The 23,178-nt window shown below is 34.0% G+C and overlaps 1 protein-coding gene and 1 non-coding gene across 2 annotated transcripts; one reads left to right on the top strand and one right to left on the bottom strand.

Annotated features, from left to right (window-relative positions):
• Positions 1-728: 728 nt before the first annotated feature.
• Positions 729-849, top strand: Trnal-caa. Its single transcript has 2 exons — positions 729-766; positions 804-849. It is a non-coding gene; the product is annotated as a tRNA-Leu (tRNA).
• A 931-nt stretch (positions 850-1,780) lies between these two features.
• LOC121374943 (mitogen-activated protein kinase 15-like) lies at positions 1,781-22,300 on the bottom strand. Its single transcript, XM_041502088.1, has 10 exons — positions 21,897-22,300; positions 20,856-21,022; positions 19,549-19,688; positions 17,744-17,801; positions 16,731-16,865; positions 16,061-16,166; positions 15,373-15,598; positions 14,405-14,514; positions 10,022-10,189; positions 1,781-9,485 (listed from the first exon to the last, which is right to left on the bottom strand). The coding sequence occupies exons 1-10, from the start codon at positions 22,044-22,046 to the stop codon at positions 9,297-9,299; spliced, it is 1,449 nt and encodes a 482-aa protein (XP_041358022.1). The 5' UTR covers positions 22,047-22,300; the 3' UTR covers positions 1,781-9,296.
• Between the last annotated feature and the right edge of the window lie 878 nt (positions 22,301-23,178).

Raw genomic sequence — 23,178 nt, 5'->3', positions numbered from 1 at the left:
TGATATATACAGAGGCAGTTCCAGGATTTGAACTCGGTTAGAAAGGGGAGAGTTTATTATGGCACCTATCCAAAAAGGTTCGAAAACCTTAATTTGTTCATGTGTGTGTGATATAAAGCAATCTAGAATGTTTATAATAACTTATTATTAATTATTGTGTGTCGTATGTTTTTAAATATAATTTGAGGCTCGGGCTATATATAATGTCTTTTAACTTGGGGTTTATTTTTCTTTTTTTTCTTTCTCTTTTTAATATACTTTAATAACAAAGAACTGAAATACGGGATCTTTTATATGCATCATCCCACAGACAGGATAACACATACCACAGTTTTTGATATACCAGTCTTGGTGCACTGGCTGGAACGAGAAATAGCCCAATGGGCCCACCGACGGGGATCGATCTCAGACCGACCACGCATCGAGCGAACGTTTTACCACTGGGCTACGTCCTGTCCCCCAAATTTTATTCTACACCACTAGCTAGAACACATTGATTTATTAATCATCGGCTATTGGATGTCTGACATTTGGTCATTCTCACTGATCATTATCATATGGTTTTCGAGTTAAAATGTTTGCGTAATGTAATACATGTAATTTTTGAAGTGAAAGGGATTTTAAGTCCAAGAAGATCTCAACAATGGCATCGAACTGAGCTCCACATTTCTTTCAATATGCAATATGTGTATCATTAATTTCACGAATTGCATTAAAAGTGTATTGTTGTCAGGATGGCCGAGTGGTCTAAGGCGCCAGACTCAAGGCGAGCGAGCTTTACACACATCGTGTGATAACGAGTGTTCTGGTCCACAAATGTGGGCGTGGGTTCAAATCCCACTTCTGACAAATATTTTCGTCTTCTACTGTAATTTACTAATTTTGTAAAAAAAAACAAAAAACCCCCACAACAAATTCTGATATATACAGAGGCAGTTCCAGGATTTGAACTGTTAGAAAGGCGATATTTTTTTATTACTGCACCTATCCAAAAAGGTTCAAAAACCTTAATTTGTGCGTGTGTGTGTGCGTGATATAAAGCAATTTAGAATGTTTATAATAACTGATCGTACTAAAACCACCACCCAAATGTTATTTTAATAAGAAAAAATTATGACCTATACATTCATTGGGGGGGGGGGGGGGGATCCAAATCCACCTCCCCGTTTAAGACTTAGAGGGACAGAAGTACCCTCTTCTCACAATAAAATGGTACCCGATAGCTACTCATTATTGATAGGCCCACCGTATTCTTTTACCATAGTCCTTAATCCTAGCTGTTGCTGGGCTACTCTTTTTGATTAACAGCAAGGGATATTTTATATACAACAACCCAGACAGGATAGCACATACCACAGCCTTTGCTACACCACTTGTGGTGCACCGGCCAGAGCGATTTTCTGAATGAAATGCACTTCTTTACCGTACTTATTGAGTTATTTCCACGAATTTAAAAAAAACAAATCGACATACCTTTTTAAAAAAAAAGAAAAAAGTTCACAGCTAAAAGCAAGGTGTAACTTGATCTATTGTTTAACTGAAAAGTGGTCAAATTGTCCACCATCTTGCTTATACATTGCCTTCAACCCCCCACTGAATGTGGAAAATATCCACATACATATAGTAATGAGTGTGAAGTATTAAAAGTACAGTCACCATACGTTTTAGCCAATTCCATATTCAATAGTTATCGTTTTTTTTTTTTTAGGGGCCACCCGACATATATAATTCCACGTCGTGTTTTCAATCATGGTATAAAAACAAACAAATAAGTGTTTAATTATTTTGTGTCCTTTTTATTTGTATTGCCAGATGGTTTTGACAACGACGTCATGCTATGATAAAATGTTTGCAGAACCAAATTCAGATATTACATAAAGAACATGAGACACGCATCACACATGGTAACATATGTTTTTTTATGATGGTTAATGATTAGTTACAATGCTACACGGCTTGGTAATACTGATATACATGTAACAATGAGGTGAAAACACAGGTTTGTCATAGTCACTTAACTCCATGCAGTAGTTCACAGCAGAGGTTTATATCACTTTTCAATAGCCACATAAATATTTATTAAAACAAAAGTGGCAAAATTGTTTCTAGTTTGGTGAGACTAAACATAAGAAAGAAAATGGTTTCTTCCCCAGCCATAATATAATTCCACAACAGTCACATTAATATATTAAAATTTAGTGATTAAAATAGAAGACTAAAATATTAACACAATATCCCCATTAGATTTCAAGATACCTTTGAAAACCCCCAAAAAGTTCCAGTGATCAAACTGCTTTACATATATATATTTTTAAAAATGCCTTTTATTCAGCCCATATCCCTAACATAAAATAACACCGACCTTGCTGATTATAAAAGATCTATTTTCAAACACAGCTCTCACATAACAGATATGAAAAAGGGAGTTAAAATTAAATAATAAATTACAATTAAATAAAATTTAAAATTTGAATCATGAATATATTGCATGAGATTGTGTGTGTGTGTGTGTGTGTGTGTGTGTGTGTGTCTGTGAATGTGTGCGTGTGGAACAGTGGAAGGTTTAAAAACAGGTTATGAACAGACATCATGTCAAATTGGGTCACTCAGACCCCAAAGACTAGCAGAGTTAAAACAATTCACAAAAATAAACTACCAACGAATATGCTACTGGAGTCTTTAAAGCTAAAAAGCAAATCAAAGCACTAGCAACTGAATAAATAAACATTTTAGATTCCTATGTATCCACAGTTAAAAACAAAATTAAGTATAAAAGTTGTTCATACAAATTTGAAATTTAAATCTAGAATGGTAAGAATTGTAGCAAACAGAACCAATGTATCATACCAAACATACGACACTTGTAAATAATCAACGAAATGAGCATCAGTTATGGACGGATGAAGATGGATACGGTTTTGTGAAAAGGGGCTTGGGGTGGAACATGAAAAAGATAGATATGTTGATGGAATACTCATACTAAATATGATCGGGGAAAAAAGTTAATAAAGTGCAGTTTCATGCCACAATGGTGGAGACAGGGCTAGGTTGCCTCCTCCCCCCAAAAAATAAAATAAAAATAAAATCTGCCCATGAATAAATAGTATAGAATGGTCATCAAGATAAAATACTATTATCAAAAGTTGTTGCATGGTTTAAAAAAATAATAATTAAATAACATGTGAACAGACCAACACCATTTTTTTTTTTTTTTTTAATAATGTGATATTTACAAGAATGACATAACTAATGTTTTACATGAAAGTACATCTGCACTGAAAATACAAATGATATTAATAATAACGATGGAGTCGAGCACTGCTTTTCAGTTTTTAAATATTAAATAAAATGTATATAAAAATGGATAAAAGTAGATACAACCGTGTGATAAGAAAATATTTATCATAAAAAAAGATGGAATTTGATTTGAAAGCATTAACTCAAGAAAGTATTATTGTTGTTAAATGGTTGTTGTTGTTGTTATTATCTTTAAGCTGCCATGAATGTCTTCTTCCAAAACCAGGGTGGTGGATGTTGAATAACACAATACAAAATTTAAATAAAAACACTATAAAATACTTAAAACACTTTTCATTAATTACAGACAAACACATCAACTTGAACACTGAATATACGAGGTTATGGGTGTTAAAGTTATAAGGAAGTATCGTAAAAAGTGAGTGGGTTAAGCATACATGCAATATGATGAGGTGAATGGATGGATATCACTCTGTATAACATACAAATGAACACATTAAATGATAAATAAAAATTTAAAAACTATCACAAATATTTGCTTAACAACAAATGCATAGTGGACGGATAACATTCTACAGCTAACAGTATAATAACTACAGTGTAATTTATTAAAAAAATAATTAAAAAAAGTCCTGGAACAATTTCGTGAGGTAGATCCAGGCACATTTTATACAAATGTTGCATTCAGCATTCAGCATTCTTCTTCTCCCTCCCCCCCCCCCCCCCCCCCATATTAAATCATCATAAAACACCTTGAACTATTCTGAAGTTTAAGAGAATATTAAGAACATAACAATTTACTATCAGACTATTAATAGACTGCTTTTCGGTTGGTCTGTTAATAGTTTTCCTATTGATCTCTCAACATACCATTTTCCCCAGTCAGTCTGTGATTGGCTCTGCTATTAATCTAAAGACTGAACACAAGAATTAACATAAAAAAACCAAGGTTATTATAGTAAGCTTGCAATCAGGAAATGCTAGGTTTTATGGAAACTTTAATATAGTACCAAAGGGCAATTCATTCAAATAAAAAAGAAAACTACTCTTACCTTAAACTGACTCAACATTACAAGAACAAGTTTCAACCTTTATATATTGACATCAGTTTTTCTTCTTTTATAATTATTTTAACTTGCTTTTCAGTCAATAAAATTCACGAACTGCCCTTTCAAACTGCTTACGTCTATAATCAAATCATACATCAACTGACATCATAATAATATTGACAGAAAGCTAGGACAATACTCATGTTTAGTAAAAAGAATGTAATTAAAAATTAATTATACTGACCTTCAAATTTAACAGTATTGGTTGTTACCAGTAACGTTTAAAGGTGCCTTATCAAACCTGTAAATGTCATATTTTGTTAGTTTAGTGGGTTTTTTTACTTGTATCCATCATATGCAACTACAAATTAATCAATCCCATGTTTAATCTTTGTATAATTAACTCAAAGAGTACCAAGACTTTAAGGTGGTGCCATTCGGCTTAAACAGTGGGTATTTTGGGTTGGTTTTTTTTAGCATTCTTGGTAAATATAAAGTACGTATCGAGTATCCATTAAAATAGCTCAAAAATACGGAGATGCAATTCAAATACAAACTGACATAAGATGTTAATCTGCGAGTCAACCTTATTTAAATTTGCAATAATATAACGTTAATTATTCGGATGCGATCAGGTAGTTTATTGCAGACATGTAATTCAACGAGTAATCTGTATATTTCACAAGATTTTTTTTTAAATATTTTCGTTATCATGCAACTTTGACAAGTTTTGGAATGTGATGAAAAATTGTAATTACCAAGCAGATACCAATATGAAATTCTGAAAGAATATATTAAACACTTCACACTTTTCACTTTCAAGACCTACTGACAACATCAGCGTTTTATAACATACATTAGATAAACTAAACACACACTAATTTGCATGTACTGTATCATATGCATCATGTAAACATTGCCTACCAGTGTATTCACATATACAAAACATGGTTGTACCACACAAAACAGATGTATTTTATCTATATGTATAATATAAATTTGATATATAAACATTCTACTATAATAGTACTATTTACAAATATACTTTTTTTAAATATATATTACAGCTCTGTAAATGTATTAGGACTAGTTAATTTGTTAGATAACACATTAACAGATTATATCTATATCCACAAAGTTAATACCCCACAAATATAAACAAGTTTACATCAATGCAAACATGGTGATTATAGGTGATAATCAATGTTAAAAATACCAGATAGTTTCAAACTATTTAACTGGCTGGTCAGTTAATATTTCAGTAAACATCAGTCAACCTTCTGACTATTTAAATAATTGTAAAAAATTAACCTTCCAGCTATTTTAAATACTGGTAAATAAATAAATAAATACAACCATGTATTTAAAGTACTGATCAAACTGACAAATGGTTCGGTTAAATTTATTACTAAGTCAATGTAACCATCATGCTATTTAAAATACTGGTCCAAATCAACCTTGTATGACCTATGTAATCCAAGGGACGGAATGTTTCCACTATCACAGATGGAGAAATGCATCACACGTCAATGACGTCATCAATCACAATAAATTAATAAATTATTAAATAGGTTAAAAGATCAAAAATGCAAAATACAGTACAAACTGTACATAATAAACAGCTGGACCGTTTGTTTTTTCTTGAGCAGAGTGATACAATATATTAAAGACCACCTAATATTTGTAGTCCATATAATAAAGGCGACCACCAAAAGAGGCTCTACTTTATTAACATTATATATCTTCTGATTCACTAAACAATATTGGAAAAAGTACAACTTTAATATTTATATGAATGCTTATCAGCTGCACTCATAAAATACTAAAACTGGATGGAATGTAGTTTGAGAGAAACAAAAAACTTAAAAAGATTATCTTAATTCACAAAATTACATTTAGCACTCTGCTAAAAATAATTCTCGGACAATACTCCCTGTAATTGGAATGTTTACAGCTGTACAAAAAACAATGTGGCAAAGTCAGTAACACTTACAACCTAAGTATGTATAATTTGGCAAACCATAAACAAATTAAGCAGTAGTGGATGAATGTAAGTTCTGTGGGTGTGCACCCTCTCTTAAACACTGTCTTAAATAGGAAATCAATATACAACTAATTTATCGCAATTTGCAGACTAGACAGCCGTACATATTATTTGTTGTTGTTGTACATCACCACTCTGAAGAAAAATCCCGAATCCACCCAGAATAATGTATCACTGAGAATGTAAACTGTTGAACCAAGTGTCATCATTAAAACAAAAGTATTTGCACATTCTGGTTCTAATAACATGTAGCAAACTAATCTGTGGTCAAATTTAGTAATGGAAGATTTATCATATTATTAGACGAGTGTTCATGCTGAAAACAGTTAACCACATTTAGTTCTGTCTTCTCCCAAATTAATGAGGGTTTTTCCCCCCATTATGATGAAAAATGGCTGAAATGATTTGCATTAAGAATGAAGTTGGTTCCTTTATTGTAAGTAACTGAGGTGTTTCACCAAAACATATGGATTTGCCAATAATAATTTACCATCTATCGTGTTATCAAGTCTTGTCAAAGTATCTTCATTATGTCAAAACCTATAAAACTTTCCACAAACAACTTTGTTTCAAGTTTTTTCCTACATATATAAAAAACAATATGCATTACTCTTTAATTTGATCAGACATCTATTTCTATTTTTATTATTAGTAAATTGTGGGGGAAAACGCACGTGAATGTTTTGGAAATGTATTCACTTTACATATTAAAACTTGAGACGAATATAAAAGCAAACTTAAAGGTTAACTTTATAATAAAGTAAAATTAAAATTAGACAAGTTGTAGTTAAAGGCTATTTCAATTTAATAAAAATTATTGAAAATGCTGCATTAAAATTACTCTTCAGCTAAAAAGAAATATAATGACCAGAGTTAACTCCCTTGAGTAGAAACACGATTGGTACTAAAAATTATCAAGAATAACATCACATATAAATAATGATATTGTTGTTTTCAAATAAAGTTTGGAACATTAGCTTAGATATTTTATAAGATATTTTGCTTCAGTTACATAAAAGCAAAAATTGGAATAACAATTTTTAACTGTTATTGGGTATACAACATATACAGTAAACCGTATAAGCTCATAGCTAATAATTTTATAATAAAGTTAACCTTTAAACATCCATTTGCAAATACCTTTAGGACTGTCCCAGAAATTATCATATAGAAAGTGTGGGAAAGGAAAGAAAGGTTTGTTTAATGACTGTCTGATGTCTGAAGGGTCATAGGATCGATCCTCCTAGGAGGACCACATGTTCCACTACTGAAGTCCTAATCAAATCATGCCCATCTAATTCCAAATGCCTGAACACTGAACTTCATTATGATGACCTATTAGTACGATTAAACAACAGATATAATAAGTGGTAATTTATTATGTCTGTTGCGTACATTTAGTAATATACCATCAGAATGGTATATTGTTCAGATTTTCATTCCAGAAATGTTCATGTATTGTACATAACAAGCATTCTGAGAGTATTGTTAAAGCAATACATGTCCCCTATTGGGCCCAACATATTTTTGTATTTCCTATGTTCAAGGGCCATAACTCGGTGAAAAATGGGTAATTCGACATGATAGTTAAACTTCTGTAACAGAATATGATAAAGCTATAAAAAAAAAATTTCATCTCAATTTGTGGAGGCATTGTAAAAATAATACTTAGGAAAACATATTTTCATATTTCCCTAATTCACGGGCCATAACTGTCCACAATGGGTAAATCATCATGAAATTGAAACTTGATCTGTAATAGTACATGATAAAGCTATACACACAATTTCAGCTTAGTATCTTGAGGCATTTGGGGAAAAAAAGTCAGGAAAACAATTTTCATATCTCCTAAGTTCATGGGCCATAACTCTGTCAAAATGGGTAAATCGTCATGAAAGTCAACTTGATCTGTAATTATAGTATATGATAAAGCTATACACAAAATTCCAGCTCAATATCTCGAAGCATTATGAAAAAACCATCCGAAAAACTATATGTGGGAGAGACGGATGGACAGACATAAGGACGGCGATGAAACCTATAGTCCCCTCCAGTTGGACCGATAGGGGACTAATAAGCAATACAATTCTGATTAGGACATTGGTACACAGGGCCACAGTATGTACTAATATTATTGTGTTGGAAGTTCTGGAATTTTTATTTTTTTTATAAATTCAAATGATTGTAAATAATTTGCTTGGGTGAATATACTGCCTCCCAACTATTCAAATGTGATTATTTTTAGAACAGCCCTTACTGAAATATTAAAGAAACTGTAATAAAATGTGTTCACATTCGCTTTCCAAATTCATTGTGGATATTGGATTTATATATATTTGCAATGTCAAAGGCAGTGTAAGAAATATTTAAGGAAATGCATTCACAAACCTTATGTAAGTCAACAATATTATTCATATTAAGAAAGTCTTCATAAAATTACTCTGGTGCAGTTTTCTTCATCCTGTTTGCATATACGTGTATCAGTAATGACTTATTTTGGCAATAAACTAATAACAATTCACTTGTACTTTTGAAAAGTACCTACAGTATTAAAACATTATTAAATCTACTTTCAGTAGACAAACGATGTAGCATTACAGTGTGGGGGGGGGGAGGCACCCACATAACACTGACGCTAAAACACTCCCGTCCTTTAACTGTGCCTAGAATATTGTTTGCCAGCAAACAACCATATCAACATATGGGTCAACACTTCTGACATCACACAATACGATCAGCCATCCATCTAGACGCCTGCTCAAGTCAGATCAACAACGATGGATGAACGGATGGATGGATGAATGGATGAACGAATGGACGGACGGATTGACAAGATGGAGCAGCCAGTTTGTGTGTGAGTGTGTGATGACTATAAACAAGTTGTGTTGATATTACACCAGCAGCCTGACACCAGTCAACTCTGTCTCTTTCTCTCAGGGTGTGATTCATGTCTTCTTCGTCTGAAGAGCAGCGAGCCCGCTTGATGAGATTGTTCCGTACGACTGCGTGTAGCTGCCAAATGTCGCCTTGTGGGCACCCACCGACGGGTGGTTTACAGCGTTGCTGAACTGTTTCCTGCCGTACAATGGTTTCGGTCGAGGGACGTTCGCAGATGTTGGCCTTTGACCGGGTACCTTAATATAAATTGAGACAAAAGTGAAAAATCTTAATGCTACATCATCAGTTTACAGGGTTTCTGTCAGAGGGTAAAATAATGTACCCTAAAATCTTGTAAATTAATATACATTTGAAATGTTTTTTTAGACAGATGATAGTAAAAGAACTGCTGTTTAAAATTTGTCCAAAACCATGAACTGCAGTGTCCAATTTCAAAACATTTATGGTCTATTTTGTTTGTACAGTAAACTACACTTATAATGAACATGTTTAGAATGAACTACTGCATAGAACGAACTGATTGTAAAGTCCCATTTTATTTCCCTATACATTAATAACCAATTTATGCAAACGTGTACAGCGAACTACTGCCATAACGAACTAACTATCATGGTCCCTTCCGGTTTGTTATAAGAGTACTTTACTGTATTATGTACCCTCAAATTATTTGTTTGTAGAAAGCATACAGGTGGATTGGTGAGCCCCACTTATATAAATGATTTTATCACATCTATTATAAACCTCCAACACAATCACGACGACACTGACTTACCATTCTTGAGCTGGTCACTGTCAGACCTGATCTGTCATCTCGCGTTATCATTGGGTTTCCCTGCCGAGCGTACGTTCCTGAAATGGGTCGGCCTCTCAAGCCTGCAGCGGGAGGTGCCGACGTTTGGCGGTTTTTCTGACTCATACCGATGGGTGGGTATGGCTCATGCTGTAGAACAACAACATTAGAAATTAAACTATAAAACATGTCCAGTTATATTGTTAAGTAACTGGTCTGTTAAACATCTTTAACAATGAAAGTAAAATTAAAATGTCTTTTTTTTTAAATCTACTGATATCATTAAATATGAAACAATTCCAATTATATTTGTCAATAGCAGATCTGTTGAACAGCTTTAAAAATAAAAAGACATAGTGTAATTTAAAAATAATTTTAAATTCTGTTAATATCATTAAACATAAAACACCTTGTGTACATTTGTCAGCAACAGACCTGTTGTCCAGCTTATAAATAAAGTGCAATTAAAAAGCAATTGGTGCTGAATTAAGTATTTAAATCAAGTAAGAGATACCGTATCATCTTTAGATGACCAACAGTGGGTTTCATAAAGAACTTATCCGTTATATAAATTAACACATTATGAATTTCAAATTAACTTGGATATTAGCACTGACATTAAATAACAAACATAACTTTATTCTAATCTAGCCAATGTGAATTTAACACGAGTGTCTGTCAAGAGAATGGGAAATCCCAACCTGAGGTATACAACTGTCTGTTGAAACAAGCGTTGGTATGTGTCTGACAAAAGCTGCAGATCAAAAGTGAGGAATTCCATGTGTCCATCAAGCATGAGCAATTTGTTTTTTGCCTAGCTAGCTACTTACCATCGAAAACACACGACCAGTTTATAAATATGACATGTTTGAAACTCTTTTAAATATTCAACAAAATTGTAACAAGTCATTTAAGACAGTTTGTTTTAAATGTTCAAAAAAAAAGAGGAAAAAAAAGGCTGCAATAAAAAGCAAAATAAATCGATGCTTTTTCTTTTTTCTTTAGTAGTGTAATGAAAAACTACAATATTAAACCATGAAAACATTAACTTTTAATTTTCATGCAGTGCTTTATTCATTCATTAATTATTTCATTAATTAATTAATTTTACCCACCTCAAAATTAATTAATTCATTCATTTAATTTACTCACCTCAAAACTCTTACCATTATATCTATCCTAAAGGCAAGAAAATATCTACATTGCTACTAATTATAGAATTGTTAATGAATATGCTGAAAATATCTGGCAAGAAATAACAATGAAGATCCAGAGCTATGATATTCTATAAGTGTCATAGGCTATGGCAAGTGTCACAGTGACATCATAGCCTATGACAGTTTTATGATATCATAGTGATAAGATAGCTTTAAAAAAATGTCTGAACTACAAGCAAGTAAAGTATGCATTTTTTGAAGTACATTCATATCAAGATTTTAAATGGAGTGTGCATAATTTGGTATAAAAATATGTGCTAAAGAACCACTACTTAAGAATCTATCTATTTGATTATTGGAAAAACTAGTATCTATACAGAAGTGATGGTTATAATGGTCAACAAGCACACACAAGTCTGTTAGCTGAAGCCAGTTTTGCTGAAATAGGTAAAAACCCATTCTATATGCCGTACCAACTACAGCTACAATAAAAGATTTCTCAGATCAAATTCTGTCTATATTTACATAGCCAAATGGAGCCAAGTAAATGCTGGGCTCTCGGAAATAACTCTCAGCTACAGGGCTAGGCAGTAGCCATGGAATCGTGCCACATATATTTGAGATATGTGGTAAACAGTGTTGGTCACTGATAGGATAGGAGTTAATCTGGAAAAGAATGAAATATAGAGCAAATGACCTTTCGTCGAACGTTTGACAAATATAGGGTGCGTTCTGGAGTGACACAGGGGCGGGACATAGCCCAGTCAGTCTGGGATCCATCCCCGTCGGTGGGCCCATTGGGCTATTTCTCATTCCAGACAGTGCACCACGACTGGTATATAAAAGGCTGTGGTATGTACTACCCTGTCTGTGGGATGGTGCATATAAAAGATCCCTTGGTGCTAATCGAAAAGTGTAGCCCATGAAGTGGCGATAGCAGGTTTCCTCTCTCATTATCTGTGTGGTCCGTAACCATATGTTTCACGACATATAACCGTAAATAAAATGTGATGAGTGCGTCATTAAATAACATTTGTTTCTTTTCTTCTTTCTGGAGTGACAGTTAAGTAGTGGTGAACACTGGTTGAAATTTCAACATCGATCATTGGCTACAATTAGTTTGAGCCTACTTATCACCTCTTGATCACACACATGTGTGGATAGATTACTAACTCCACAGTCCATTGTGTTGAAATAAGTTAAAAGTAATTATTTTTACACTTTAACTGATGGATTATATGGGTTTGTATTTCATACATAAATAACAGTTAAATCAGCACAATGTGGAGGGTCTTTCCTGGTGAACGTGGCAATTTTGTATACGCCTAATAATTCAATATTTTAAAAACCAACACCCTGATACCCTTGACTTTGGTTTTGCTTTATGATCAAAATACTCCTTGAATTACTTAACAAATACCTAAACATAAGGATCAGTTATGGTGTAATCCAACAAAGTTACAGTATATTTCAGTATAGAGAAACAATGCCAAGCAATAACGAACCTACAATGTCTGACATTAAAACTGTTCTAGCATAGCAGGGTGACCAACCTAATGGAAATTTTTTTTTCGGAATTTCCTGGTATTTTCATTTTTATGTGCGCTAACACCCTTTTCAAAAATGTGAAAAATGTCATGTTTGACATATATTTGCAAAATGACAATACCAATGAGTATATGTGAATTGGAACCTCCTCATAAAAAGACCCCCCCCCCCCCCCCCCCCCCCCAACACACACACACACACACACCAAAAACCATCAACAAGTTCACACAAAAAAAACCCCACTTCATTAGCAAATATTCTATTACAGTTTAAGACTCCCATCTACAGATTAGCAATAAAGTGACAAATAAACTTGGGGCCAATGTTATTTTTATGTAGGTACATTGCCACATATGCACCATTTCATCATATGCATGTAGTGGGGTTGAACGGATTTGTGGCGAACTGGCTTTTTGGGACGAAACGTCTGCTACCCACATTAAAACTGGTTGCCATTTTGCATTACACTTACATTACTATTACAGTGGAGAGCCAGTGTACAGAAAAAAAATCGCGTTATTATTTAACTTACTTGAATAAAATAATATCGGTAGGTATTTTAATGTCATGGGTGCGTCATATAACAGATTAGTGGTGGCCAAATATTATTTAGTCAAATGTTGCATGTGACAGCCAATGGAAAGAAGACAATTGTCTGTTCGGTTTTTTTTGTTTTTTGTGGGTTTTTTTGTGGGGTTTTTTTTGTACGATCGTAGCGTTCTTCTGTTATATATTCATGCTTTCATCCACGGTGGCAAAATTGCATACATCGCCATAGAACCGATGCCTGCCCAGTAGGAACATAAGTCTATGATATTTAAAATATCTTTAAAATGAATACAAAAACTATTTGAGTATAAAATAATAATAAGAAAGAACATTTTCATATATGGTTTCAGTTTACTCGACATTTTCATTGGTCGACTGTTGACAATAGACACACGCCCATGGCCTTGGTAATGGCACAAAACTAGACAAAATGGAGCTCAGGTTGAAATGAGTGATACAGATATTTAATTCTAAGAATGTAGAATGTAATAAGAATTAGTTGCTTAAAAAAACAATTCGAGTGAATTTGAAAAAAATTCCGGATATTTGGCATTAATTCAGGAATTCCGAGTACGTAATGAAAATTCTGGAAAGTTGGTCAGCCTGCCATAGCATACCTTGAAAGGGCAAGTCGATCCATCTTTTAAGTAACAATTTCAAGATTCAGGTGGAAGTTATAGCAAATCAAAGAACAAGAGATTACAATTTTTATGCATCTGCATATTACAAAAACAGAAGTATAGGGCCAACTTTATTGCCATCTTACCAGTTTTCTTAACTTTAGGACTAAATTATGAGTAACCTAAACAATTAACACCAGAGAAATTATAGACCAATTTAGCATAATTCACATCGTAACCACTTTAAATGGAAAATTAAAACACACAATCACGCTGTAAAACATAGACCCCTTTATTTTTTTTTATCTTCAAGTAGATGTACCCCAAACTACCTCCTTAGTCCAGCTATTCTTCTGAATAAGAGATGTTAAAATACAGAACAAATCGCAAAATCAGCAACTTCTGACTTCCGCACTTCTCACCTCTGATACCAATAATTATGCCATTCCTATTTCAGCAAAGCCAGTTCAGTTGCAAGGAAAATAACCTACCCCCATATTGTTGGAAGGACCTTGTAAATGTTCGTAACTTCTCTGCCGTGTTAATACGGTCTTGGAGCCCTTGTGATGACCATCGTGTGTCGTTCTACCAAATGCTACACCTGTAACAAATGCATATTGTAAATCAAATATCAGATACCATGTTAGTTATATTTAACACACACGTGTATATTAAGCCTAGATCACATTATATGACGTGACGGTCGAGTTGAGTTGCATCATGTAGTATATATTGAAAAATCAGTAGTCTTCGACAAATGGTTTAGTCATCCCAACAGCATTTTACACAACAAAATATGTTTGATTGCAGACAATGCAATCATCCAGTTGAGTTGTGTCATATAATATGATCTAGGCTTTAGAATAATCAGTCAACATTGCTATTATAGTATATTCCTGATGAAAAGAAAACTAAATAATTTTGAAAACAGGAGTGTGCAAAAAGATGTTATCATATTTTTTCAATGTGATAATATTACCGTTTATAAAAAAACGTTGCAGATATAATATAAAACTATTTATGATGCAAACAACACAGTTTATAAGATCCATTACATGCACGTTGGAAGTATTCGGGTCAAAACCCACCCCCTGCTCCAAGTGAATTTTCTTTTAAAAAAATATATTTTCTGGGGGAGTATGACCTGACCCCCCCCCCCCCATAAACTTTGCTTGCTACAAACTAGGATCCCCCCTGAAACAATTTTCTGCACACACACCTGCATTTAATGACTGAAAGTAATGGTTTTCAAAACAAGTGTTTGATATTAGTGATGTTGACATTTAACTGGGCCTTCCTTTTTTGTGGATAATCCTGTTGGTCATGAGGATAACTGTATGTTAACTGGTGCTGTAGGTCTTAATCCTGCTAATACAAACCAATATACACTTTGTGGGCCTTTTAACTTTGTATTCTTACATACAGTAACTGTCTGTACAAACTGGCCCACTTTACATACCTGTGAATGAGGACTGGTGTCTGTAGTTCTCGGCAGATACGTGTTTCGCCATGGACTTGGGTGACACTCCCTTGGGTGAGTTCTCCTCCATGCCCACCTCCGGTTCTGCCGGTGGTATTTCATCCTGGGTCCGCTGAGCTATCTGAGCTAGCTGGACAGCTTTCTGAGCCTTCTGAGCCTCTTCCCTTCGTCTCCGCCGCCGCTCGGCTTTCTTCTGCATTATCATCTGGAACACACACGACATGCAGATCAGGGCCCATGCTATATCTCTAATAACGTCACATGCATTCAATTTATATATATTCTCAGTGAAACCTCTCAAAACCAGACTTCCCTCAAAATCAGACATTTGTTGCGGCCCCCTTTTAAATATCTCTACAGAAGAGAACCTCTCTAAATCGGATACCTCTTATAACCGGACGTTTTACTTGGTCTGGAGGGTGTCCAGTTTAAAGGAGTTTCAATGTATATATATTCTGCAAGAGTCGGAGTCTAGTTTCATTGGTCTAGGACTTTTAATTGTGAGTAATGGACCTGAACATAAAATTTGATGTTGTCATTGGAAAAATTATAACTTTAAGTCTTGACAAACATTAACAAGACAAATAACACAATCTTTCATGTGATAAAATAGTTTGGTACTTGTTTGTTTGCACTGATTATTTCTGACATGAGAACTGATTAATACCTCATATAGCTTGCTCCTGTATTCATCTACCGTGAGCTGTGTCTCGTCACTGATGGGAGGAACGACGTCGTAGTCCAGTGTGTGCTCTTCTGATGGGTTATGAAATCTGAATACCACAAAATACACTCATTCTGTTAACAGAATTAACAATCTGTTAGGAAAGGATTTTGCTAACCATTAATTTTCAAACGATAAGAACTGGGATTTAATCTTGCTACCCATTGCACTTCACATAAAGGCTCAACAGCTGAGCACCATCCTTCTGCAAGTCACAGCTATAAACATTTATTATTCAATTAATTTTCCAATAGTATTATACAGTGAACTGTTACCATCTCCCTTAACCATATGTCTGTGGCCATATAACCATTTCTTTCTTTGTTACCATCTCAACAAACTATCCTATGTTTAACTTCTTGAATAAAGATCAACTGCTGTCCATTATCTTTCAATTGTCAAGAGTTCACACTGGAACTAATTTTGGTTTAGCCAATTTTGAGATATTTAGAAAATTTTCTTGAAAATGATTAAAATGTGGTTAATTTAAGGAATGTTTTATTAACCAAAGAATAAATGTGATAGTTACTTTGTATAAAAATTAGCAACTGGATAATCTGTCAATGTACAGGGTGAGTCCTGATGTTTACTATAAAATACAAATGTATGTCACCTCTCGACGTAGGGGTGTTTGAGAGCTTCTTCAGCAGTAACACGTTTATCCGGGTTGAAGTGAAGTAATCGTTTCATCAAGTCGAGACCATCGGCTGGTGCATCAGGAATGAGGTCTTCAAACTTTTTCCTGCCTCTGATAATAAGAAACATCATCGTATGAAGTATGATTATCCAATAAACATGGAAATTTTCAACTGTAGACAGCAAACTGATAAATAAATTGGTTGCATGATTTAGCCAGTAAATATTGGTTCTATTTTACAAGTCAGTAAAAAAGAATGCAAATACAATATACTGTTACTATTATAATACAAATATGACATCAAAGTTTGACCTTCAGTATTATGATTTTTTTTAACATAGTACTCTTAAGGCCACTCTTTATGTGTGCAGTATGCAAATATGGCGGGAATGCATAAAAAGACTTCATTTTATTTACAAATAATAACAAATTTATTGCAGATTTCAGTGCAGTCTGCACAAATGCTATGAGATACCCATATGGAGACATATAGATTCATAACTCAATTAATTTTTTATGCTTACATGTTCTAACTCCTACCCCCACCAAAAAAAACAACCCCCCCCCCCCCCCCCAAAAAAAAAAAAACCCAACCCCACACTAAGAAAAGTGAAATTTATATACAAAAGTAGCTTTGGTGACCAGGTGAGTGGTTAAAATTTATTTTGTTTAACAATACCACTAGGACATATTGATCATCAGCTAATAGCAAAGGATGTTTTATATGCACTTCACCACAAAAAAAGGATAACACCTTTGATACACAAGTCATGGGCCACTGGTTGGAATGGGAAAAATACCCAAACTGAGAATGGGTTCACTGAGGCAGATTGAACATACGACCCAAGCACCCCAAGCGAGCACTCTACCAACTGAACTTGATGGTAGACAAATGGGTACACACTGTATACCTCTCCCAAGCATGTAACAAATTACTAACACCTATTTCCACGATGTACACATTTAAAGTCAAAGACAAAAACTCTTACTTCATGCAAGCTTTCTCTAAAACAGAAGTTCCATACGCTGAACCTATACTATCAATGTCTGCAAAGAAAAAACACACAAATGCGTACAATAATTAACATACTTTGTTTTAAACAAATAACATTTAACAATACTTAAAACCGCTGTTGTGTGTTCAGTTCATCACTGACAAAGCAATTGCATCATTTTGTTTTCTCATGAAATATTAGCGTTTCGTATGGCCTTGCTAAATTTGCTAACATCTTATGCTCGCCAACATTTTATGCCCACTGATATTTTCTGATTTACAGTATATATTCATAATTCAAATCTATACCAAAATATCAGTGTGTGTCGCACTGATTTCACGAAACGAATGTCAAGATTATTGTACTGCTTGAGCAAGAGCGAGGTTAATACATGAATCCTGACACGAGTTTCATAAAATCAGTATGATCCTCATGCGAGTCTAAGAATTTTGTTATTATCCACATTATCCATAATATTACTTTTATGAATAACAAGGACCATGTTAAAATGTTTCAAGAGAGATGACGAAATGACGTGAATTTCGTTAGCGATTACACAGAGTTAAGACTGGGGAAGCCGCATTAAGTTATGACATCGCTTCCCAAAATTACGTCATTTGTTATGCACGTGAATTTTTATAACACATACTGGTTATATTTCCCTGTATATCTCGATATATCATGATACACCTACACTTTTCCTCCAGTGTAGGTGTATTGTAATACACCTACACTTTTGGAGGAAAAGTGTAGGTTATCGGTGAATACACCTACACTTTTAACAAAAGAAACCATGACAACAAGACCGGAAGTGGGGTATGAGATAAATTACTCTCCTACCTTTAAAGGGACATTCCTGAGTTTGCTGCACTTTTTTAAGATGTTATCGACTAACAGAGACTTTTTAACGATTGTAATTATATATCAAATATATTTTTCTGCATAAAATATTAGTGACTGTATATTAAACGTGTTTCTTATTATTCTAATATTTGTACTAGGTTAAATTTCATCTTATTTCCTAAAATATAGTTTTTTCGTACATACAAAATTATTTGAAGACAAAATCCAGTTTGGGCTTTTTACAAATATTAAGATGACCAGAAATACATTGACTATACAGACACTGATATTCTAAACAAGAAAATATATTTAATATGCAAGTTTAATCGTAGAAGTATTTTATTAGTCGGAAACATCTTGCAATGCAGCAAACTCAGGAATATCCCTTTAATTAACGTTAGATTTTGTCCAAACATAAATCATGAAAAACCCATTACATTGACATGGATTCCACAGATTAGACTGAAAACATATCACCTATATCGAATTTGTTAAGATCTCCCAGGACAAAACACATGCAATTGTTCATCGTCTGCCATTTTGCTTTTTTATGGAATACTCTTCAAGAGGGGTGGAAGCCTTCTAAGTATGTGACGTAATTAATCCGACGTCATGATGAGTGCGTTTTACCTTCAAGCGTCATGATGTTGTTAGATTATGTCATATCGATCTACCCCTCTTGTAAGAGTATTCCATAAACAAGCAACATGGCAGACATGTATTTTGCCCTATGTGATTTCAGCAAAGTCTATACCGGTGACATCGTTACAGTCTTGTATATGTAATGTGTCACTATAATGGATTTTTTGTACAATTTGTATCTGGACACAATTTTTGGGAAATCTAACAGTAATTAAAGGTAGGAGAGTAATTTATTGTAGTTGGTTCGGACATCTTGTTGAGCCACATAGTAGGTCAATTTTATAGTCTGCCACAGGACAATTCAATGTACCAACCTGCTCGTGATGGTGTAGCTATAGAGGACATGATTCTCTCGATCTGATTCAGTGTCGACGTGCCGGGAAACACTGGCTTCCCTAGCAACATCTCACCCAGAATACAGCCTAAACTCCACATGTCCACACCCTTAGTGTACCTGAAAAACACAAAAAATATCTAAATCAGAGAAATGTTTCACAAGGAAAAATAAAAACATAATGACATACAATGACTCCAAGTGGTACAAAATACTGACTCAGAGGTAAATAAAAATATTATCAACCACTACTGATATACATGTATGTATACATTGTGATTTTGTGTATTCTGGTGTAAAACTCAAAACAACCAGTCAATTCAAAAATACAGTTCTGAATATGCATGTGATGATATATTTGAAAAGCAGCAGCTATTTCACAAACTTTTTGTAAAGAAAAGTTGAAAATGAAAATATTTTACATGCATTATTACCTGACAAAAGTAACAGCAGTTTTGCCTTCTTGGTCTAATTAAAACGTTCTAATGAAGAACAGTTGATCTAAAAAAATAATCTCCTAAATAGTGATTGTACCCAGTGTTTTCTTTCTTAAATTCAATTTTACATTGATTTGGTCAATCATTTTGCTATATGTCATAAAGCCTTCGATAATCAATGTTTGGCCGTTTGGATTGTTTAACAACCCTACTAGGACACACCAATTAATTAATCATCAGCTACTGGATGTCAAACATTTGATAATTCTAACACACAGGCTTCAGAGGAATCCTTTTTTCAATTTATCAAAGAATCTTATATGCATGCATTTTCCCAACGATAACACATCACACCCCACACCCCACAGCCTTTCAAGGTTGAAGATTTTTCAAGATTTATTAAACAACACTCGGACACATTACACTGTGTAACAAGAGGACAATTCAAATACATAATTAACATACATGACAAGAACAGGCTTCAACACAAGTATCTATAGTTAACATAGAACACAAGATATGCAATCAAAATAGCTAAAATGTGTGGAGAAACGTTGGTTCACAAATTTAATAAATATAGCTTTGATATACCAGTTGTGGGGCACTGGTTAGGATGGGGTAAAAAAACAAAAACAGATCCACCAATGGAAGTCAATCTTAAAACCAAGCACACAGGCAAGATCTCTACCAACTAACCTAGACCCCACACACAATGTTGTCCAATCAATCAAACAATATCCTTTCTAATTTAAGTATTTTTACTTGCGTCAAGTAATCAACTTTAGTCAAATTCATAAATGAATCAATCAATCAATCAAACCAATATCCTTGTTAGTGAAAGTATTATTACTTGTGTGAAGCCAGGAGAATCTCTGGGGCTCTGTACCACCGGGTAGCAACATATTCTGTCAGATTCGGGTCACCCGTCTCGTCCATGCCAATTTGTGTGAGGGATCGAGCGAGGCCGAAATCACACAGCTTCACCACGCATTCACTGTCCAACAGGATGTTAGAGGGCTGTGCAGATAAAAATATAGTATGTATGTATTCCATTCACTTACCTAAAATATAAAGACATTATTATACGAGCTTGTGTGTCGTCCTGATTTTACGAAATGAGTGTCAGGATTATTGTATTACCCGAGCAAGAGCGAGGGTAATATATAAATCCTGACACGAGTTTTGTAAAATCAGTACGATTCACGCGCAAGTGTAATAATTTCTTTATTATCCACATTATCCAAAATATTATTTTCACGAATAACAAACTAGGACCATGTCAAAACATTTCAAAGGTTACTAAAAAAAGACAACGAAATGATCAACGTAATTTTCAGAAATTACGTCATTTTGATAAGCCTTTAAACCGGGGAAGCTGCATTAAATTATGACATTGCTTCACAAAATGACGTCATTTGTTGTGCACTTGAAATCATTATGACACACGTGGGTCATACTGAGTATATTTCCCTGAATATCTTGAACTATGTGGATAATAAATAAATATTTAACTTTTTCACCTACTGCTATTTTTTTATATAGATAAAATGAAAAACTTTATCACAAATGCAAAAAAAATTGGTCGCAATGTACAGGACAGATATATTTATGCCAGTTAACAACACTATAATCCACATATCTGAGACATTATATGTGTTAAGTATATTTTATAATTAATAATGTAAAAGTAAATCCTATCAAATTACTTAACTATGTGTGATTATATTCCCCAAGTAGATCTTGTTTTGCATAACCAACTTTTTTTAGGCACATTATAAAATTTAGGACATCATTTACATGTTTATAACATGTCATGCATTAAATGCAAGCTAAAAACAAATAATCACTGGTAATTTGGGATTAAGAATTTAAGCAGAATTCAGTGTCTAACCTTTTGATCTCTGTGAATGACATTCCCAGAATGAAGGTATTTTGTCGCTTTAAACAGTTGGTACATTATGTATCTCTTGTGTACATCCTTCAGAATGTTCCCTCGCTTGATTACATTATGCAGGTCAGTTTCTGAAAAATATAACATCATTGTTAACAACAAACATCCATTCAGACGATTTATCTTCCAAACATTCTACAATTTGCAATAACAACAACTTGGGTGCACCCCTTTATTACAATGGAACAGTCTAGAAGGTATCAGTGAGAAAGCGAGTGAAAAATGGAAACACCCAAATACATTCTCTGTACAATGATGAAAAAGCAAGCAAACTGTTACCATCATTTCCATTAGTACCCTGACTGTAGACAATGCCCATACTTCTACAGGTTACAGGCTGTATACTACCAAATCAAATCCCATAGATGACAATAGTAACATATGTGGCTAAAACTCCTACCTGCAACGTATCAACCGACATAAACGCCACGGATATAAATACTACCACCCTCACACTTAAAGTGAATTAGAAAAAAATGGGGGTCAAGCTGCTCGTTTCTGAGATAACGGGTAGCGTCTATGACTACCCTAGTTCCGCACAAAATTCAAGTACTTTTTTTTACAGGTACCCCATACATGTTTCAAGCACAAGGCTACTTGACACATTGGTACTAGATGAAATAAAATTGCATTTTTTTTAACCCAGATAAAACTATTATTTTTTACAACCAACACACTCACATTTATAACCAATCACAGGATTTGTGGTGTTCACTTCTCTATCAAAAGTTCTGTGCACCTTGAACTTTGACCCAGCCGGAAGTTATTTGGTCTAGTACTACCTATACTGATAACATACATTTTTCAAAAAGTGTCCAGCTATGTGTCTTTATGACAACCAGGATCTGGTGTATTCTGACATAAACTGACAACCTCACTGAAACTGTTGTTTCTACAGTGCAACCTAATATAATGTACACCTCAAAAAACATATATATTGCATATAGTTTTGTACAAATGCAATATGTCATATTAAACAACAAAATGTTTTAAAATAAAACTCCTGAAGATATTTACTGTCAGTTGGGTGTTTGTACTCCGGTATATATGTAGAGACAACAAAGATAGTCAGAGTACCTCTACCCCTTTAAAGAATTCCATTAAAACACATGCACATGATTGACCCCTAGATTATGAAGACCGTAACAGGCACATCAAAGAAATATCAGTATTAAAAAAATACACTGTGTGAGGAAGGAAACACAAACATGACTGTACCTGT

This window comes from Gigantopelta aegis, chromosome 6 (genome assembly GCF_016097555.1).
Source record: "Gigantopelta aegis isolate Gae_Host chromosome 6, Gae_host_genome, whole genome shotgun sequence".
Classification (NCBI taxonomy): domain Eukaryota; kingdom Metazoa; phylum Mollusca; class Gastropoda; order Neomphalida; family Peltospiridae; genus Gigantopelta; species Gigantopelta aegis.
The sequence above is the reverse complement of the archived record's forward strand: the minus strand, read 5'-3'. Positions and strand labels throughout refer to the sequence as shown.